The sequence below is a fragment of the Cervus canadensis genome, chromosome 7, assembly GCF_019320065.1.
Source record: "Cervus canadensis isolate Bull #8, Minnesota chromosome 7, ASM1932006v1, whole genome shotgun sequence".
Lineage (NCBI taxonomy): Eukaryota > Metazoa > Chordata > Mammalia > Artiodactyla > Cervidae > Cervus > Cervus canadensis.
In genome coordinates this window covers 71,780,182-71,798,524 of record NC_057392.1, presented here as the reverse complement: position 1 = coordinate 71,798,524, position 18,343 = coordinate 71,780,182, and the positions used below count along the sequence as shown (strand labels likewise).

Genomic DNA, 18,343 nt, shown 5'->3' with positions numbered 1-18,343 from the left:
ATTGTATAATTTGGCATAGAAATACTGGTCTCTGCAGCTTAGTGTAACCAACAAACATATTTGGGAAGAGAAACTCGTGTTTCATTTTCTATATTTTATTTTTAAACTTATCATTTAGTTACCTCCCTTCTTTAATAAGTGAAATGTTCTTGTAATCCTTGATGCCTGCCATGATCGTTATAATGCATTTCAAGTTTAGTTTTTCATTATGTTTATTTTTTTAATTATGCAATAAAATTAATCTCAAATTACTGACATTTTAGAATGTGGAATGGATAATTTATTGCTTTAAAATTTCATTTTGAAGGTTTCAGTGTCGACTGGTGGGCTCTTGGAGTACTAATGTTTGAGATGATGGCAGGAAGGTCTCCATTTGATATTGTTGGGAGCTCCGATAACCCTGATCAAAACACAGAGGATTATCTTTTTCAAGGTAATTTGCAGTATTTTACAGAGCCTCTGTGAATAACCCATCCTAAAGCATGAATGAAGACAGCTCTAGTTATTACTTTTGAGTAAGAAAGAGGAAGAATAACCTGGACAATATACTCCTGAACACAAGGGGCTTTGAGTTTGTTTTTGTTGTCTTGATCTATCCTTCCTACTGCTTAGTTTCTGGTCCCGTTTGCCGGTTACCTTCTCATACTCAGAAATGTAACAAAAAGGTGACTTCAGATTGTACATCACAGAGATTGGAAGAAGGATTTGTGTGGCTGGAGAGGGCAGTCTTTTCACCTGGACCACAATGCTGAATGCATAAATCCAAGGGCGATAATGGGAAAAAGCAGAGTACTAAGGAGATAAAAAGGATCACAAGGTGAAGGAAAAAGCTCCACAACTGGAAACACAAAGAACTGAACAGAACAGAAACAAGCAGACAAGCACAAGGACCCCGAGCACACAGTCCAGAGAAGTGCAAAAATTGCCACAAAATTCTGCATTTAATGATTAAGGCCATCACAGAAAATGAATAGATACTTCATGTAATAGGAAATCTAGCTTGCTGTGGAAAACCTGGAAAGGCTTTTAACCTCCTTAATTAGGGGTGTGCACATTAAAAATTAATGGGCTTCCATCTCATACCTACACATTTGGCAAAAATTTTAAAGTCTGACAACACCAGTGCTGGTAAGGGTTAATAACAGTGCTGGTGAGGATATGAAGCAACTGGAACTCTGTGGATGGAGTGAAAACTGACATGCCAGCTTTGGAAAATAACTTGGCAAAGTCTAATCCAATCAAATATAGTAATACATGCCACACATTTTACAGATACTAACCTGTTTAAACCTTATAACACTCCATGAGGGCTTCCTTGGTGGCTCAGTGGTAAAGAATCTGCCTGCTGATGCAGAAGATGCAGGTTCCATCCCTGGGTCATGAAGATCCCCTGGAAGAGGGCATGGCAACCCACTCCAGTATTCTTGCCTGAATAATCCCGTGGATAGAGGAGCCTGGCTGCAGTCTATGGGGTCTCAAAAAAGTCGGACACGAGTTAGCAACAAAATAGAAAACAACAGCAACACCCATATGAATCAGGTATTCTTTTTATTCCAGTTTTACAGATAAGGCAACTGAGACACAGTAAGGTAGTCAAAGAATAAAACATACACATGTAGTGATTAAAACTGTTCAGAGTAGAGGCCTTCTCTGAGTAGGAAGGAAAGGACTAGGACTGGGAAGGTACACAAGATGCTTAGATAGTGTTTGTAATGTCTGTTTTTTTCTGCTAGAATGCCTTAAATATCTTATAATAAAAATATAAGGATGAAAACCCTGTAAAAGTTAATTATAATAATGCTGTAAATTTTATCTTTCTAGTTATTTTGGAAAAACAAATTCGCATACCACGTTCTTTATCTGTAAAAGCTGCAAGTGTCCTGAAGAGCTTCCTCAACAAGGTATAAATTGTATATAAAATTGTTAGTGATTTACCTCTATACAAATGGCACTGGTAAGGAGAGTTTCAGGCAACATAAAATTCCAAAACATAAAAGTGTATAGTTTTCCCATTAGATCTGGAACGTGTCTCTTCACCAAAGGGTACCTGGACAGAATGAGATCCTGAGATGTGTCGTCCTTTCCATTCTGCCAGTTTAGTTTACCCCTAGCTCTATATTACCCATGGTGTTTGTTTTGTTTGTTTTTTGGCTGCGCTGGGTCTTCACTCTGCTGCATGGACTCTTGTTTGACTGTGGCACTCAGGGGCTTCTCTTATTAGGAGCATAGGCTCCAGAGTGTGTGGGCTCATACGTGTGGTGTTTTTAATGTAAACAAAAAATACCATGTGCTCAATTAGAGAAAAACTGCATCTTTGGGGATAGCCTCAATTGTACTTCCATCTCTGTTTTCTCAGTTTCCTTTAGATTATTATTATAGAATGTTTTAACTTACTGAGTACTTGGTGCAGTAGTGTTCCCTGCAGATTCTCTTATCACCATCCTATAATTAGATAATCTTCAAAAAAAATGCTGAAATGTTGTCTCTTTAAAAAATCTGAACACCTTTCTGTCATTGTTTGTCACAGTTGATAGGCTAGAAGATTTTTTTTTTTTTAATATCTTTATTTATTTTATTTGCTTGCATGGGGTCTTAGTTACAGCATGTAGGCTCTTAGTTCCCTGACCAGGGATTGAACCCAGGACCCCTCCATTGGGAGCACAGAATATTAGCCACTGGACCACCAGGGAAGTCCTTAGAAAAGTTTTAGGATCTAAAATTATGACTCTGAATTATTTTTATTCATAACACTCTAACACCAAATGTGTAGGTTTTTTCCACACCACCAACCAGTTTTCCATCCTCTTACTTTTAAAAACTTGTTTAAAAATAAATGGTAGGTTAGAAAGTAGGTTGATGTGTGTTTATTTTCTGAGATAAATAAGATAATGAGTTTTAATAAAATAAGAAATTCAAGCTTGGTTTAAATGAGTATTTTATGTGAGGAAAGATTTAAACTGGAAACCTTAGCTTTAACACAGTGAACAATGAAGGTGAGAAGTGTCAGTATGCAAAGCAGAATGCCTTTTGCCACAGAGGAAAATGAGAACTTGTTCTCATTCACGATAGTCGTATAATTTGCAGGCTGCTGCTCAGTCCAGTGATTCAGATAATGGTTGTATCGTTGTTGCACACAAATTACAGTTGTTGCTATAATTGGACACAGGGCTTTTAAATTGAGCTAAAACCAAACTGGTGAAGTTCGGGGGTTTGTGTGTTTTGAGTATCACTCCAGCCCGTGTCAAAGAAAGAGTTGGATGCTGCCCAAATAATTCTGCTGCTCTCTTTGTCTTCCCATTTTTCTTTAGCAAGGTGTGGTGACATCTCTCCACTTGAGTTGCAAGGATAGCTGGAGACGAGCTGTGAGGAAACCTTGCTTGTCACAAGCGTCAGATACTCCTTTTGAGTATCTAGTGTTATATTTTCTAGAAATGAAAGGTAGACCATTCTGATTTGAGACATAAAGGTATCATATAACAGACACAAAACACAGGTCACAAAGGTGATTTATTCTGATGCAGAGTATTCACCCAGCTCTTGAAACATTTCCACCATAGGACCCAAAGGAACGATTGGGTTGTCATCCACAAACAGGATTTGCTGATATTCAGGGACACCCATTCTTCCGAAATGTTGATTGGGATATGGTATGTAAATTTTGATTGTTTTATATATTGTTGTTGTTGTTGTTCAGTTGCTAAGTCCTGTCCGACCCTTTGTGACTCCATGGAATGCAACCCACCAGTCTTCCCTGTTCTTCATTGTCTCCCAGAGTTTGCTCAAACTCAGGTCCATTGAGTTGGTGATGCCACCCAATCATCTCATCCTGTGTTGTCCCCTTCTCTCAATCTCCTCAATCTTTCTCAATCTTTCCCAGCATCAGAGTCTTTTGCAATGACTCAGCTCTTGGCATCAGGTGGCCAAAGTATTGGAGCTTCAGCATCAGTCCTTCCAATATTAGTTTTCATTATTTTCTTGGGCCAAAATTTATTAATGTAAAACAATATTGAAAAACCAGTGTATCACAGCTTAAATAACTTAAAACCACTCTCTAAAGTGCTTTTTTAAAATATTTATTTTTTAATTGAAGGATAATTGCTTTATAGAATTTTGTTGTTTTAAAAGCACTGTAAAAAAAATAAAAGCACTTTAAATGACAGAAAACAACAAAATTCTAAGTGCTTTTAAAAAAGCGTTTAAAACTGTGAAAGCTTAGAATATTAGTTTAATGGAGCAGGTTGTAGTAGTATTGGGCCCTGCATCAGTGTTTAGATTTGTAAATTATTTCCATAGTATGAATATTGTAGAACCAGGCCCAGGGACTCAGTTTAATAAGACTGGGAAATACCTGAGGACAGAGGAGAAACCCAGAGGTGGAATTTTTAAGAATGTGGGCTTGAGCTGTCATCCGTTATGTCTCTTCTAGATGGAGCAAAAGCAGGTGGTACCTCCGTTTAAACCAAATATTTCTGGGGAATTTGGTTTGGACAACTTTGATTCTCAGTTTACTAATGAACCTGTCCAGCTCACTCCTGATGATGAGTAAGTATTTCTGAAGACTGAAATATTTTTAAAGTACTTTGATAGTCCCATTTTTTAATGGCTACACAGTGTTCTATGATCAGATCATCTTATTTTATCTAATCATCCAGTTACAGGACATTTGAATTATACAGTTATAAAAACAGTACTTGTCATTTTCTACTTTGCTGACACGCATTGTGTCTAATTCTCACAGCAGTCTTGCAAACCTCGTTGTCGTCCTCTTCATTTTACAGACAAGGAAGCCGCAGCTCAGAGAGGTTAAGCGAGGTTATGCAGCTGTGAGTCGACAGAGCCAGGATTCAGACCCAAGTCTGACTGAGGCCCATGCTCTCTGCACTGCACTGCACTGGTTCCCATTGTGATAGTGACCATCTTGGTCTGAGTTCCTGAGTATTACCTTTAGACAGATTCCTAGAAGGGGAGTTAGGTCAAAGGGTATGAAATTTCTAAAGCTCTTGATGTGTATTGCCAGATTACTTTTTAAAAAGATTACATTAGTGTGTCAGATCCAGGCAGCCGTGATCTGACTACTTTTGGTGTTTATATCTCTTAAAGATATGGCTTAGAATAACTTGGGGATATTTGATCCTTCAGCTGTCCTTACCGATTCATTCTCTCATGTCATGGAAGCCCTTCCTGCTTGGCAGTCATTTTACTTTAACATCTGGTTAGTTCTTATCACATTCCTCACCACAGCTGTTCCAAACTCTCCCTACATTTTAGAAGCCTTCAGTCATCCCCCTGCCTCCTTCACTCTAAGTGGATTAACCTTGCCTTGAGTGGACTGCCAGGGTTGAGACCTCCCTGCTGTGAGCTTGCTCCCTTTCCAGCCGTCACCAGACCACCTTGCATCTCAGAATTGCTCTCTAACTCTTTGCAAACTTTTGCTGCTTCCTGCTTCTTGGAAGGCTGTCCCTCTTATGCATGGGGTACCTTTCCACTTTCCTCAATCTTTCCTTTATTTCCTCTAGGATTCATCGTGTCAGTTATCCCCATTACTTCACCTTCCTTAATTTCTCTTTTCCAACTTCTTCTCTCTGCTTATAAATATGCTCAAATACGGTAATTTTCCCCACTTCTTTGAGCCACCACATTTTTCTCTCATCTTCTTTTCATCTTCAAGCTTTTTCAAATATAGTTAATAGATGCTTATGGTAAAAGAAAAATGAATAAGCACTGTCTCTATTAAATTCCTTCAAAGTAGTCAACATTGATTGTCTTACTTTCTTGCTGCCAACACTTTAACCTCTTAGAATTGAACCTGGTCTTTAAGCTTTTGAAGGTTGAATTGGCTTCTTAATGTCTAGATTTTAAAGCATTTTTTGATCTGTCCCGTCTCCTCCAATGTCTGTAAAGCATCTGACACTGATGGCCTGCTTTAGTTGGTGCTCTCCATCCTGGTTCTGCATTATCTCTTTAACCACTTGTCATCTTATTTACCCTGTCCCCCTGAGACTAGGATGCTCCATGATTCTGTTCCTGACTGCCTTCTCTGTGCTACATGCAGTTTATACCTTGGAGATTTCAGCCAGCCCCGTAGCATGGATACCAGCTATTAACTGCCTCCCAGCTAAATTGGCAAATAATTGTTGAACTAAAGGCACTAGTAGACAGCAAGCCTTGATCATCTTTGAATGTGTAATACTTAGCATAGTGCCTCTTGTCATTATTTCTCACAGCAGTGTGTATTAGAAGGAGCACTGGACTTAATCAAAAGATGGGAATTTAAATCCCCTCACCACCTCTTAGCAACAGGGTACCCTGGGTCTGAGTTATATAACTTCTCTGAGCCTGTGTCTACGCATATTGCCTACTTCCCAAGGTTGCTGTGAAGAATAAATGAACGATGGTTTCTACAGCTCTGAGCCACTGCCCTGTTATCTCCCCTGAGTTTCATTTCCCCTTAGTAGTTCCTAGTTTGTCAGACAAGCACCTCAAACATCTGAAGTGTAAATTGTTCTCAATCAGGTCCTTGTTTTTATTTACCCTTTTCTGCTCATTGTACCACCATGTATTCCTTTATTCAGATTCAGTTATCTGAGTCAGTGGTTGTTGATGCCAGCTTTTCCTTACCAAACTGTGTAATACCTTCAGCTGCCAAGTTCTTGTCTCTTCTTCCTTTACTTCATCAATTGTGTCATTTCTAATTGGCTTCTTCTTTACTTTGCAACCCGTTCGGTACATACAAAGTACCAACTCCTTTAATCAGAACCCTTCAGTAAACTCCTACCTTGCCTAGCAGGTAAAATCTGCCCCCTTGGTGAGTAATTACAGTCTCCCATCATCTGCTCGTGCATGACTTTTAGCCATCTCTCTCACTATAACACAAGCGCCGTGTTCTCATCAGGCTCAGTGACCCACCATCCCCTGATAGCATGCTGTTAACACTTCCTCTCTATTCCTCCTTCCTTTTCACCTGTTGAAATCTTCCCCATCTCTCAGAGCTCCCTCAGAGGTAATCAGACCTTTGATAGATCAAGATGGACCTCTTTAGTGTTAACATCACTGGCTTCTTTGAGCTGGCCATTACCTTCCTTCCAGCATCCTCTGCCACTCAACACCCTTCTATCCCTGTGCTCCAACTCTAGTAAATTACTGACATTTCACAGACTTACCACAGTCTTTCATAATTCCATTCAGTTAGTGTTTGTGGAATGATGCTGCCTTTCTTGATTTTGCCAAGTAGAAGTCACCCTTTTCTTTGGAACTGTGGTTAGAGCAGGGCTTAGCCTGTCGTGTAGGAGACTTGCAGGTTCTGTTTTGTTATACGAAGTACCTTCCCTCTTGAAGGAAGGGGCCATATCCTGTGTAACTTTGTTCTCTGCAGTATGATGGGTACATTTAAGTACTAAAATATTTGATGGGAATACTCTTGTATACCTAACTAGAAGCCCAGTGTAGCAGAATGCCAGCCTCTCTGCTCCCTGTCATGGTCCCTCTGGATCTTTCAGAGTACTTCCTCCGGTGTTTTCACTTTGGTTAACTTCTGGGCTTTCTCTTCACCATCTTCCATCTGGTTGTTGAAAGTCGCTCAGTCGTGTCTGACTCTTTGCGACCCCATGGCCTATACAGTCCACTAAATTGTATGCTGATTCAGACCTGGGTGTTCACCTATAATTATGAATGTTGTTTAGGTCAGAAGTTAAGATTACCTAAGATTGTGACTATTTCTGCCTTTTTTATTCCCAGTCTTCAGTTTTGGACTACCTTTTGGTTCCAAACTTGCTCGTGGGATTATAAGTCTTTTCTGATTTTCAGTACTGCTGATTCTTTTAGAAAATGGGGGTTAATCTAAAAACTTGTAGATTTTCCCCCCATAACCTGTAAATAAGCCTTATTTTTAATTTTTAATCTCATTTTACCATTTAAGTAAAAAAAAAATTGAAGAAATCTTGATGGTGAACATTATTTTTCTTTCAACAGTGACATTGTGAGGAAGATCGATCAGTCTGAATTTGAAGGTTTTGAGTATATTAATCCTCTCTTGATGTCTGCAGAAGAATGCGTCTGATCCTCCCTGCTCAACTGTGCATTTTGCTTGTGTTGCCATTTAATGCATGGATAAACTTGTTACCCGTCTGGATGCAACGAACCATTTTATATTTTTCACCTACAGAAAAAACACTCAGTACCTTCTGTTGTTGGCTGTAAGAGTCAATGATTACATCTCAGTTTAACTACGAAAAAAATGAAACTACTTTCCAGACAATCATGTCAAAATTTAGTTACACTGGTAATCCAGCAACCTACTGATGAATAATAAAGTTGTCTTTTTTGTTCAAAGGAAATAGTCACTAAAAAGAGTGTCTGTTGCATTAAGGGACATGGTGGGGTTATATCAATAAACCTCCTATGATTTTTGTCATATTCATGAGGTCATTTAAATATTTAATTTTGGAATAAAAGTAATTCAAAATATAACTTGTTATATTACCTGTTACTTTTTTTTACTTTTGTTACTGAGTTCTTGATGTTTAAAAATTCAGCTATAAATTCTGTCATTGCCTTAGAAGATTAACTTATTGATTTTTAAGGCAACAATTATTAATAATACAAGTTGTTGCTTGCTTAGAATTGAGGAATACAGATTCTTCGAGGAAAAGAATGGGCACATTTTATTAAGAACCAGATTCCAAATTGGAATTTGAAATTAGCTAGCTGGCTTTGAAAAACTGATTCAAGTGATTTCTTTTATAGTCAGGGGTTAGCTTCTCAGTTTATCCCTGCAGTGGGAACTGTAACTGGAATGTTAATAAATGTAGTTCAGAGAACCCAGGCTTCTGTTCAGTGGAACACTTCTCAGTATATAAAAAGAAAAAAAAAAAACCTTAAAACAGACACACAGAAGTGCAATGGTAATATTTATTTTTTATTGGCAAGTAAATCCCGCAGTCTCTTTTTGTGATTTGACCTAAATAATAAGGAAGCACTAGCTTGTTACCAAAAACTTGTAAGAGCACTCCATTATCCAGTGGACACAGAATGTGTACTATTTTTTCCTTGTAATTCAGTATACAGGAAAATAATTTATCTTCCAAATTGTGTCTTAACCATGCTTACTTTTTCCCCAAACCATACTTTCATATCCTGTTTTGGAGCCTTCAATGAAATTCAAGAAAAAAGAATAAACATGAATAAATGTTCAGGATATGCACACATACTCACACTCATCACAGTTCCAACTGCTTAAGTGAGTTTTAGTGAAGTAGCTAATACATGTAATCGGAGTAGAATACATTTCAGGGGCAGAGTTCTTCAGATTATTTTTAATATTAGTGCTTAACAATTATTATTTAAAGTGATGCCAATGATAGTGTCCTGTTGTTTATTTTTAAATATTTTTTTATGAAAAGGGACTTAAAAAATAAGCATGATCATTTAAATTACTTATAAATGTCCAATCTTAGTAAAATGTTACTTTTAGAAAAGAGATCTAGTCTTAAATTTAAAATGACTTAGTATATGTAGGCATTTAATAAATTGTGTCTTTTTGACGGGGTTGCTGCATTTCATTTGAAATGTAATTTTTCCAAAGTTTCTGTCCATGTACTACTCTCTTTTCTTTGAATAAGCAGTGAAACCTCGAAATGTTTATATAGTTCACATGTTTATTTAAGAAGTATATATGTTTCTCTTAAGACCTGAGACTTCTTTTAGGACAAAAAACAGTATTTACTTCAAATCATAAATTTATAAAAATTTTTGACATATCAGAAAATACTTTATGATCTTGCTTTTAAATGGTACTATTTTCCTTAGGACATTTGTTCTCAAATTTTAGAATGTGGAATAATCACCTAGTAAGTTTGTTATAAAAAGCACATTGTTGGACCCACCTTAGAATTCTGTTGGGTCTTGGGACCTCAGTTTGAGAAGCAGTTTTTTTTTTTTTAGTTACTTTTATTTTGTTCTTAGTTACATATTAGAAAGAGTCCTCATGATAAAACATTTTGAGAAGGGTTAGATAGTTACTGTCTTATCTACAATTTCAAATAAATTTTGAATAATTGACTTCAAGTTAGATATCTCCTAAAAAAATTCATCCGTTTTCTATCAATGTTATAAATGATGAGACATTTTTCTGTGATGAGGTTTTAACCGTTATTCAGGGTGGCCTTTTTTTTTTTCAATTTTTTTTTTAAACTAGGATTTACTGTGTATATTTTATACAGAATTGCATTACAAATATGTTTTTAACTGTATTTTGTTTTTTTGTAGTCCTTATGTGCCATGACAGTTCTTTTTATATTACATAGAAGTTGTCTCAAATACCCACTCACCAGAGGACTAAGACAGTTGACAGAATGGTTGGAATTTTGGTGTTCTAAGAAAAAATTTATTTTACATAAGCATGTATGTGGTCAAATCATTTTCTGTGTATGCAGCCTGAAAAGGATTTCAGGTATTATGCTTGTTTAGTACCTGTACATTTACTTAAAATAATTTTTTTTGTTTTGATTTTTGTCATGTAGAATACTGCCTTGGTATAATGTAATCTGTATTTGTGTACCTTTTTTTAAATTTTACTTTAAAATCTTTAAATAAAATGTTTAATACTCATCAGGATTGGAGCATGTTTACTATGTAGTGTTTCAGAGTTTTGTGTAAGATCAAAGGTGTATTCAAAATTGGTTCAAGAAGAAAAATGAAAATTTTTAGAGTTTGGAATTTTGCTGTACTTAGAGCAGCATTCTGGTAGTTCTCATGCCATATTGTAGACATTTACTCATAAAATATTGTTCAGTGTATTTTTAAACTCGCCCGTCTATGCATCTCTTATGTTGGAAAACAAATTAGTAAAAAATCAGCTGAAGAGAGAGCATTTTAACTAGTTTTAAAACTGAATTGAAAACTAAATTTAAACAGAACAGTATGTTCTACAGTGATCTATTCTAGAGTTCCAGAACTTCTCCTTTCTCAGTTGTAGCTAGTGTTCTTATATAAACAAGCATGAGCCTGGCGTCTCACACTTCCAAACCTCTTCAACATTACTTAACCTTTCTTTTCTTTTACAAGGAGAATGAAATTCGAAGTGCTTTTCTTTTTATTAATTGACTTGTGAGATAGCTAGAGCTGGTATAATAAAGCCACCAAAGACTGATCTCTGGTGTCTTCTCTATTATTTTATCCTAATATCCCCTATGCATGCATGCGTGTTCAGTTGCTCAGTTGTGTCTGACTCTTTGTGACCCCTTGGACTAGCCCACCAGGCTCCTCTGTCCATGGGATTCTCCATGCAAGAAAACTGGAGCGGGTTGCCATGCCTTCTTCCAGGAGATCTTCCCAACCAAGGAATTGAACCCTGCTCTTGGGCATTGCAGGCAGATTCTTTACCATCTGAGCCACCTGGGAAGCCCCAAATATCCCCTATACCAAACCATAAATTTGGTTGTTTTCTTTGTGTTAGTAAAATACCAAACAAAACAGAGTCCAAAGAGGAGTTGGAAGCTTTCGGGAAATTTTGCATTTGAGCAAATAATCAATAGGGCAGCCGGTTTCTCCGTGAAAGGTAAAATCAGTCTCCAGTCTTCAACAGGTTGTTTTCTGGACAGCACCCAACAGGGAGTCATTTGGTATAATTGGTGGTCTCCCTTCATAGATTTACCTTCCTCTCCTCTAGGACCTAAGGAATCAGCTAAGATGCATATAGTCTGAGTAGTTTGTATCCAAAGTTCATTGTTCCAGAATGTTCTGGAATTTACTATGTAAAAAAAGTGTTAGTTGCTCAGTCATGTCTGACTCTTTGTGACCCCTTGGACTGTAACCCACTAGGCTCCTCTGTCCATGAAATTCTCCAGACATTAGTGCAGTGGGTTGCCTATGCATTATAGTGGGTTGTCCCTATGCATGGTGCTAAATAAGGCTAATAAACAGAATTTCTGCCCTTGACATTTGAGATAGGGACCAGACATACTGAGAAAGACGGTTGTCATCACAAAAATAGTACAGTAATAAAAGCCAAATAAATGCAGTAAAGTATTATATGGCCATGATAGGTTATCAGCTTTACCAGTAAAACTTATGAATTTTACTTGATATTTATTTTAGGTTTATGGTAGATTCCAAAAAGTTTTATCAGTTCAAATATACATAATCTTAGATATTTATCTCTAATAGGTCTATATATGCACACACAATATATACATAAATACCATATATATATATATACACACACACAGTATTCATATATAAGATGATTTTTGGCTTTTGTGCTCAGAAATATGAACTGAATGTTACATGAAAATGGGAGAGAAAATTGTCAGATGCTTCTGCTTAGATTAGATTTTTTAACAGTTCGTCTCTGAAATTTATAATTAAGATGAATCTAGCTCAGAATTTGAGATGATTTTTTGCTTGAAATGTGGCGATGCAGTTCACCTTTACATAGCAATCTGTGCCTTACTGGTATTAGCATATATTTTTACTCCAATTACTATTTTTACTGAAGAAAATGGAATTCTACAGTTTTTCTAAGAATAAAGCAGCTGTTTCATGTGATCTTTTACGGGCTACCTGAAAGTTACACCCCGTGCTAGATGTATTCACTAGACTTGAGAGAGATTTAGCTCAAGTTTTCATTGACAGTTTAGCAAGTCCGAAGCATATTCTAATTGTCTAAGAAAGAACCCTGTGGGGGAGGGGAAAAAAGAGCCCATTGAAAGACTCTAGCAAAATCCTTAAAAAAATTGATGCTTTGATTTTCCTGCAAAAGTGAAGGTGCTCCTGGGTTTCTAGAAGTAGTGCCATGTAACCAGGTTTAAACCTTCCATCATGTAAACTATCTGCAATGTGGGTGGTTTTATTTGATGACTTTTTATGTTATTTATGATATATTTAAGAGGAAAAATAATGTAAAGACAGGTACAGAAACCTAATTCTAACTCACATTTTATGATCTTTTTTACAGAAAAAATACTTTCTTGGCCTTTGATTTTTACTTAAAAATCAGATATTTAAATTTAAGAAAATGTTTGCACTTGTGAATCACTTGAAAGTTTACTCAATTTGAAATAATATTTTAAAGAAGAAATCTGAATCTGTTAAAGAAGATATTTTACTACATTATTCTTACCGTCTTTAGGTTTAAAATTTTATTTCATATGTTTATTGAAGGTTATGTAATGTGTCTAGCACTACGTTGATTCTACAGGATTTGGAGAAGTTTTTTTTTTTTAATTTTTATTTTTGATTACAGAGTAATTACAATATTGTGATGGATAAGTTTTATTGTAAGGAATAAATGAATTCATTCATCCCAGAAAAATTGGCTTAGGTTTAAAAAGAAAAAAAAATGTTGATGTGTATGCTACCTTTTTAGGTAGGGGATATTTCCTATGATTAAAATAAAAATTAACGTTCTCTCTCAAGTAGTGAGGTCTGACATGGAAAGGGGAGGTAGTAGCGTTCTGTCGCAGACTGGTGATTCCATCTGCTTCACCACCACCAGAGGCCAGTCTCTTGCTGTAACGAAGGTCAAAGTTGCCAGCACTTTCACCCTCTGAAGGAGGCAGTGTGTTCACTACAAGCCAGTTACCAAGAGGTTCCAGGTGCTCATAATGTGTGTGTTGATTTTACAGAACTATTCAAATTCAGCATTTGAATTGCTCTTTTGAAGGAAATCTCACATAGTTGTCTGGGAGTCTGGCAAGCTGTCATAGAACTACTTTGCCTTCTTTAGAAACTCTTTAGGGTGTTAGATCTTCCATATTTAGTCAACACAAATTAGGACCCACTATGTGCTGGGGATTGGGGATATAACCAGCAAATGGCCAGTCATGTCATATTTCATGCTGTCTAGGCAGTTTTCCATCTCTGCATGATACCTTTAGCTGAAAATAAAACCAGGGCTGATTTTTAATCACTTAAATACAGTTTCAATTAAAACAAAATGCAAGAAATTGTCTTAAGTTGTGGAAATTTCTATATCAACAATTACGTGTCATCCCAGATTTAAGCCATGGGTGTTTGTAGACACCCAGATTACCCACGAAAGACATGATTTCAAGAAACTTTTTTAACTGTGTTGCTATTTCACAAATACTAAACACTTTTGTATTGGAAGTAAATAGTTGAAAGAATCAGTTTGCCAAGGAAAGACATTTTCCTGCTAATTCCATTGAAAATTAATTTTGGAGCATGCTTCAGTTCCAGGCAGTTATTTACTTCACTGCTGAAAATAACTCTACAGTGTGCCGTGAGTTGTGCTAAACAACCTCACACCTTCTCCTTCACAGGTTTTTCATCAACAACTTTTTTTAGATTTGTTGTGATGTTGACACCAGTTTATAATCTGCACTTGTAACTTGATAGTAAGAACAACTAGGAAGTATGAAATCTGTCCACTTACAAAGTATTCTTAAAAGTATAAGAATTCCTTTTTGTGAGTCTGCTTTTTTTTTTTCTTTTTTGTTATATTCGCTAGTTTGTCGTACTTCTTAGATTCTAAATATAAATGATATCATGCAGTGTATCTAGAACAAGCTAGTGACTACCAGTGGGAGAGGGAAAGGGGAAGGGGTAATAATAGGGTAGGAGACTCAGAGGTACAAACTATTAGGTACAAAATAAGCTATAAGGATGTAGGGTGCAACATAGGAATATAGCCAATATTTTATATTAACTATAAGTGGACTATAACCTTTAAAATTGTGAATCACTAGACTTTATAGCTTGTAATCTACCACAACTATACTTCGATAAAGATTTAAAGGCATATATTTTACCAAAAAATGGGGAATAGGTAAACATATTTTTACAAATTTCTGTAGTGATAGAAATAAAGGAAAGAGGGGAAAAAAAAGAATTCCTTTATGTGTTTCAAAATATAAAAGGAAAGCTTGTACTTATAATGAGGACTGGTGATTTTTACTTCTGTTTAATTTTCAGTGATGCCAAAGGAAGTTAAGTTTTCCAAAGAAAGTTGCTCCTTGCTGTTGGTTCCATCCAAATAGAAATACTATTTATGGATTTTAATAGCTGACATGGGCCAGGCATGTGCTAAACATTTCACGCACATCTCATTCAATCCTAACAATCCAGTGACTGTTTCGTATCCCAGAACTACTGAACTGAAGCCTGTGTAGGCAGAAACTGAGGCCAGCACCTCAGGTGGTCTCAAGTTCAATTCAGAGAACCGCTAGCCTGTATTATGTCCTATTATCACCATTCAACTGACAGTGGGGGGAAAAATGAAGTTTTAGGGAGCTTAAGTAACTTGTCCAAGGTCCATATGATTCCAGTGCCTATGGCCTCTCAAGACAGTTATGTAACATTTGCTCCAAATTCTGTCTCCTGAGAAATTACAACTAATCAACGCCCTATTCTCCAAACTCTGTCTAGCTAACTCCTCGATGGTCATCTCTGTGGGTCTCGTCTTGGCCCCCTTCTCTGCAACCATCCATGTTGGCTCAACCCTGCCAGTCTTTTCCTGAGATAGTGTGTTCCATCTTTCCTCGTGCTGCGCCTCCCAGTTCATAAATAAATGAAATACACTTTTTAAAAAATTGGGGTATAGTTGCTTTTGGAGAAGGAAATGGCAACCCACTCCAGTATTCTTGCCTGAAGAATTCCAAGGACAGAGGATCCAGGTGGGCTGCAGTCTATGGGGTCACAAAGAGTCGGACAGGACTGAGTGACTAACGCAACAATGTAGTTGCTTTACAATGCTGTGTTAGTTTCTGCTACATAACAAGGTGAATCAACTGTATGTATACATATATCCTTCCCCTCTTGGACCTCCCTCCCTCCCTACCCCCTGCCCCATCCCATCCATCTAGGTCACCACGGAACGCTGAGCTGAGCTCCCTGCACTATACTGTGGCTTCCCACTAGCTACCTGTTTTACCCTTTCTTAAGCAGCCCAGGACTCTTTTCTTTCAAGCATTCAGAGCTATGTGGTAGCCCGTCAGAAACTGTTCTTTCTGTCCAATATTTGGTGTGAACCTGACCAGTGAAATAATCCTGTGGCTGGCCTCACCCAACCACGACTTCCTCTGATCAAGAAGTTTAGGATTAGAGAAGGAAATGGCAACCCACTCCAGTATTCTTGCCTGGGAAATCTCATGGACAGAGGAGCCTGGCAGGCTACAGTCCATGGGGTTGCAAAGAGTTGGACACAAGTGAGCAACTGAACTACAATCAAAAAGTGGGTAGTAGACCTAAACAGACATTTCTCCAAAGAAGACTTGCAAATGGCTAATAGACACATGAAAAGATGCTCAACATTGCTCATTATTAGAGAAACACAAATCAAAACTACAATGAGATACCACCTCACACCAGTCAGAATGGTCATCATCAAAAAGTAAAATAAACAATAAAACAATAAATCCTGGAGAGGGTCTGGAGAAAAGGGAACCCTCTTGCATTGCTGGTGGGAATGTAGATTGATACAGCCACTATGGAAGACAGTTTGGAGAGTCCTTTAAAAACTAGGAAAAAAACCACTATACAACCCAGCAATCCCACTCCTAGGCATATACCCTGAGGAAACCAAACTTGAAAATGGCACATGTATCCCAATGCTCATTGCAGCACTATTTGCAATAGCCAGAGCATGGAAGCAACCTAGATGTCCATTGACAGATGAATGGATAAAGAAGCTGTGGTACATATACAATGGAATTAACTACTCAACCATAGAAAGGAACACATTTGAGTCAGTTCTAATAGGGTGGATGAGCCTAGAGCCTGTTATACAGAGTGAAGTAATTCAGAAAGAAAAAAACCAATATTGTATATTAATGCATATATATGGAATCTAGAAAGATGGTACTGATGAACCTATTTGCAGAGAAGCAATGAAGAGGCAGACATAGAGAAAAGGCTTGTGGACACAGGTTGGGGAAGAAGAGTGTGGGACAAATGGAGAGAGCAGTGTGGGAACCATATACACTATCGTATGTAACATAGATAGCCAGTGGGAATTTGTTGTATGACTTAGGGAACTCAAACCGGGGTTCTGTGACAACTTAGGGGGCTGGCATGGAGTGGGAGGTGGGAGGAAGGTTCAAGAGGGAGGGGGCATATGTGTACCTTTGGCTGATTCTTGTCAATGTATGACAGAAACCACCATAATATTGTGAAGCAATTATCCTTCAATTAAAAATAAATAAATTTTTTTAAAAAGAAAAAAGAAGACATTCAGGTTGCTGCTGATCCCTGGGAAGCCAGGGTGCCCCCCGAAACGCACACACCTCCAATCCACTAGGCGACTATGGAGTTTTGTTCCTTTAGACATCTGGGAGTTAGTTATACCTGTATGCTTATTTGTGGCGACACTCCAATATGTGACTCCAACAAGACAGCCTGCCCTGTCCCCTCATCTCCATTCTCTGTTCTTGCCCTTCCCAAATTCAACCTTCCTTCTTCCTTTCCTTCCTAACAATTCTCTGGGCCCGCTGGGACCCTCCTTTCTGGATAAACTGACAGCGAGGTCCTTAGCCCATTCGCTGCATTCTCTTTCCCCTTCCCCTTTCCTGCCACCCTTTCAAGTGGAGGCTGCTCATTCTGATGGCTCCCAGATTGAGCATTCTGCTGCTCCCTGAACACTACTGCCCACTATTATTCCTCCGCCTTTGTGTAAAAACCTGTCTCCTTCAGGGCCTGTGCTATGTGGCTCTGCCTTTATGTCACACGGCATCCTCCTGCTCATTCCATTTCCTCTGAGGAAGATGTGGTTCCTGGCTCAACCAGCTGAGATGCATTGAGATCACATCTCAATGGACCAGGAATCAAAGATCCAATCAAACACCAAAATCCCTTCCTTTCTTTCATCCTTTCTTTCTTTGCGAAGAAAACAAAATGCAGTGATAGAGGACAGTGCGTGTGAGCGTGCTAAGTCGCTTTAGTCATGTCCGACACTTTGCAACTCAGTTTTTTCCTTTTTAAAACATATTTATTTATTTGGCTGCACCAGGTCTTAGTTGCGGCACACAGGATTTTCTATCTGCATTGCAGCATGCAGGATTTTTGGTTGTGGCATGTGAACTCTGAGTTGCAGCATGTGGGATCTAGCTCCCTGACCAGGGATTGAACCTGGGTCCCCCTGCATTTTGAGTGCAGAATCTTAGACACTGGACCATCAGGGAAGTCCCTCTAATCAATCTTTTTCCTACCACACTTGTTTCTACCTAAGGGTCTTAACACGTGTTGTCCCAATGTCTCCTCTCCTCTTCCCCTTGCTCAGGTGGGCACTCTATATCCTTCAGGCGTGTGTGTCTTTTCCCCAGGGAGGACAACCTAGGGCCCCCTTATCTAGCCCTCTCCACTGTCCTCTGGGCTTCCCAGGTGGTGGTAG

The 18,343-nt window shown here is 37.9% G+C and overlaps 1 protein-coding gene and 1 non-coding gene across 3 annotated transcripts in view; one reads left to right on the top strand and one right to left on the bottom strand.

Moving 5' to 3' along the window:
- Positions 1-10,611, top strand: part of PRKCI (protein kinase C iota) — a 69,256-nt gene extending 58,645 nt beyond the window's left edge. For both annotated transcript variants that reach the window (XM_043473757.1, XM_043473758.1), the window contains exons 14-18: positions 308-433; positions 1,822-1,901; positions 3,558-3,647; positions 4,427-4,542; positions 7,969-10,611. In XM_043473757.1, coding sequence (XP_043329692.1) covers positions 308-433; positions 1,822-1,901; positions 3,558-3,647; positions 4,427-4,542; positions 7,969-8,056 — 500 coding nt within the window. In that variant the 3' untranslated portion in view covers positions 8,057-10,611. The remainder of the gene's footprint in view (positions 1-307; positions 434-1,821; positions 1,902-3,557; positions 3,648-4,426; positions 4,543-7,968) is intronic.
- Positions 10,612-18,060: 7,449 nt separating this feature from the next.
- Positions 18,061-18,134, bottom strand: TRNAL-CAA. The gene has a single exon. It is a non-coding gene; the product is annotated as a tRNA-Leu (tRNA).
- Between the last annotated feature and the right edge of the window lie 209 nt (positions 18,135-18,343).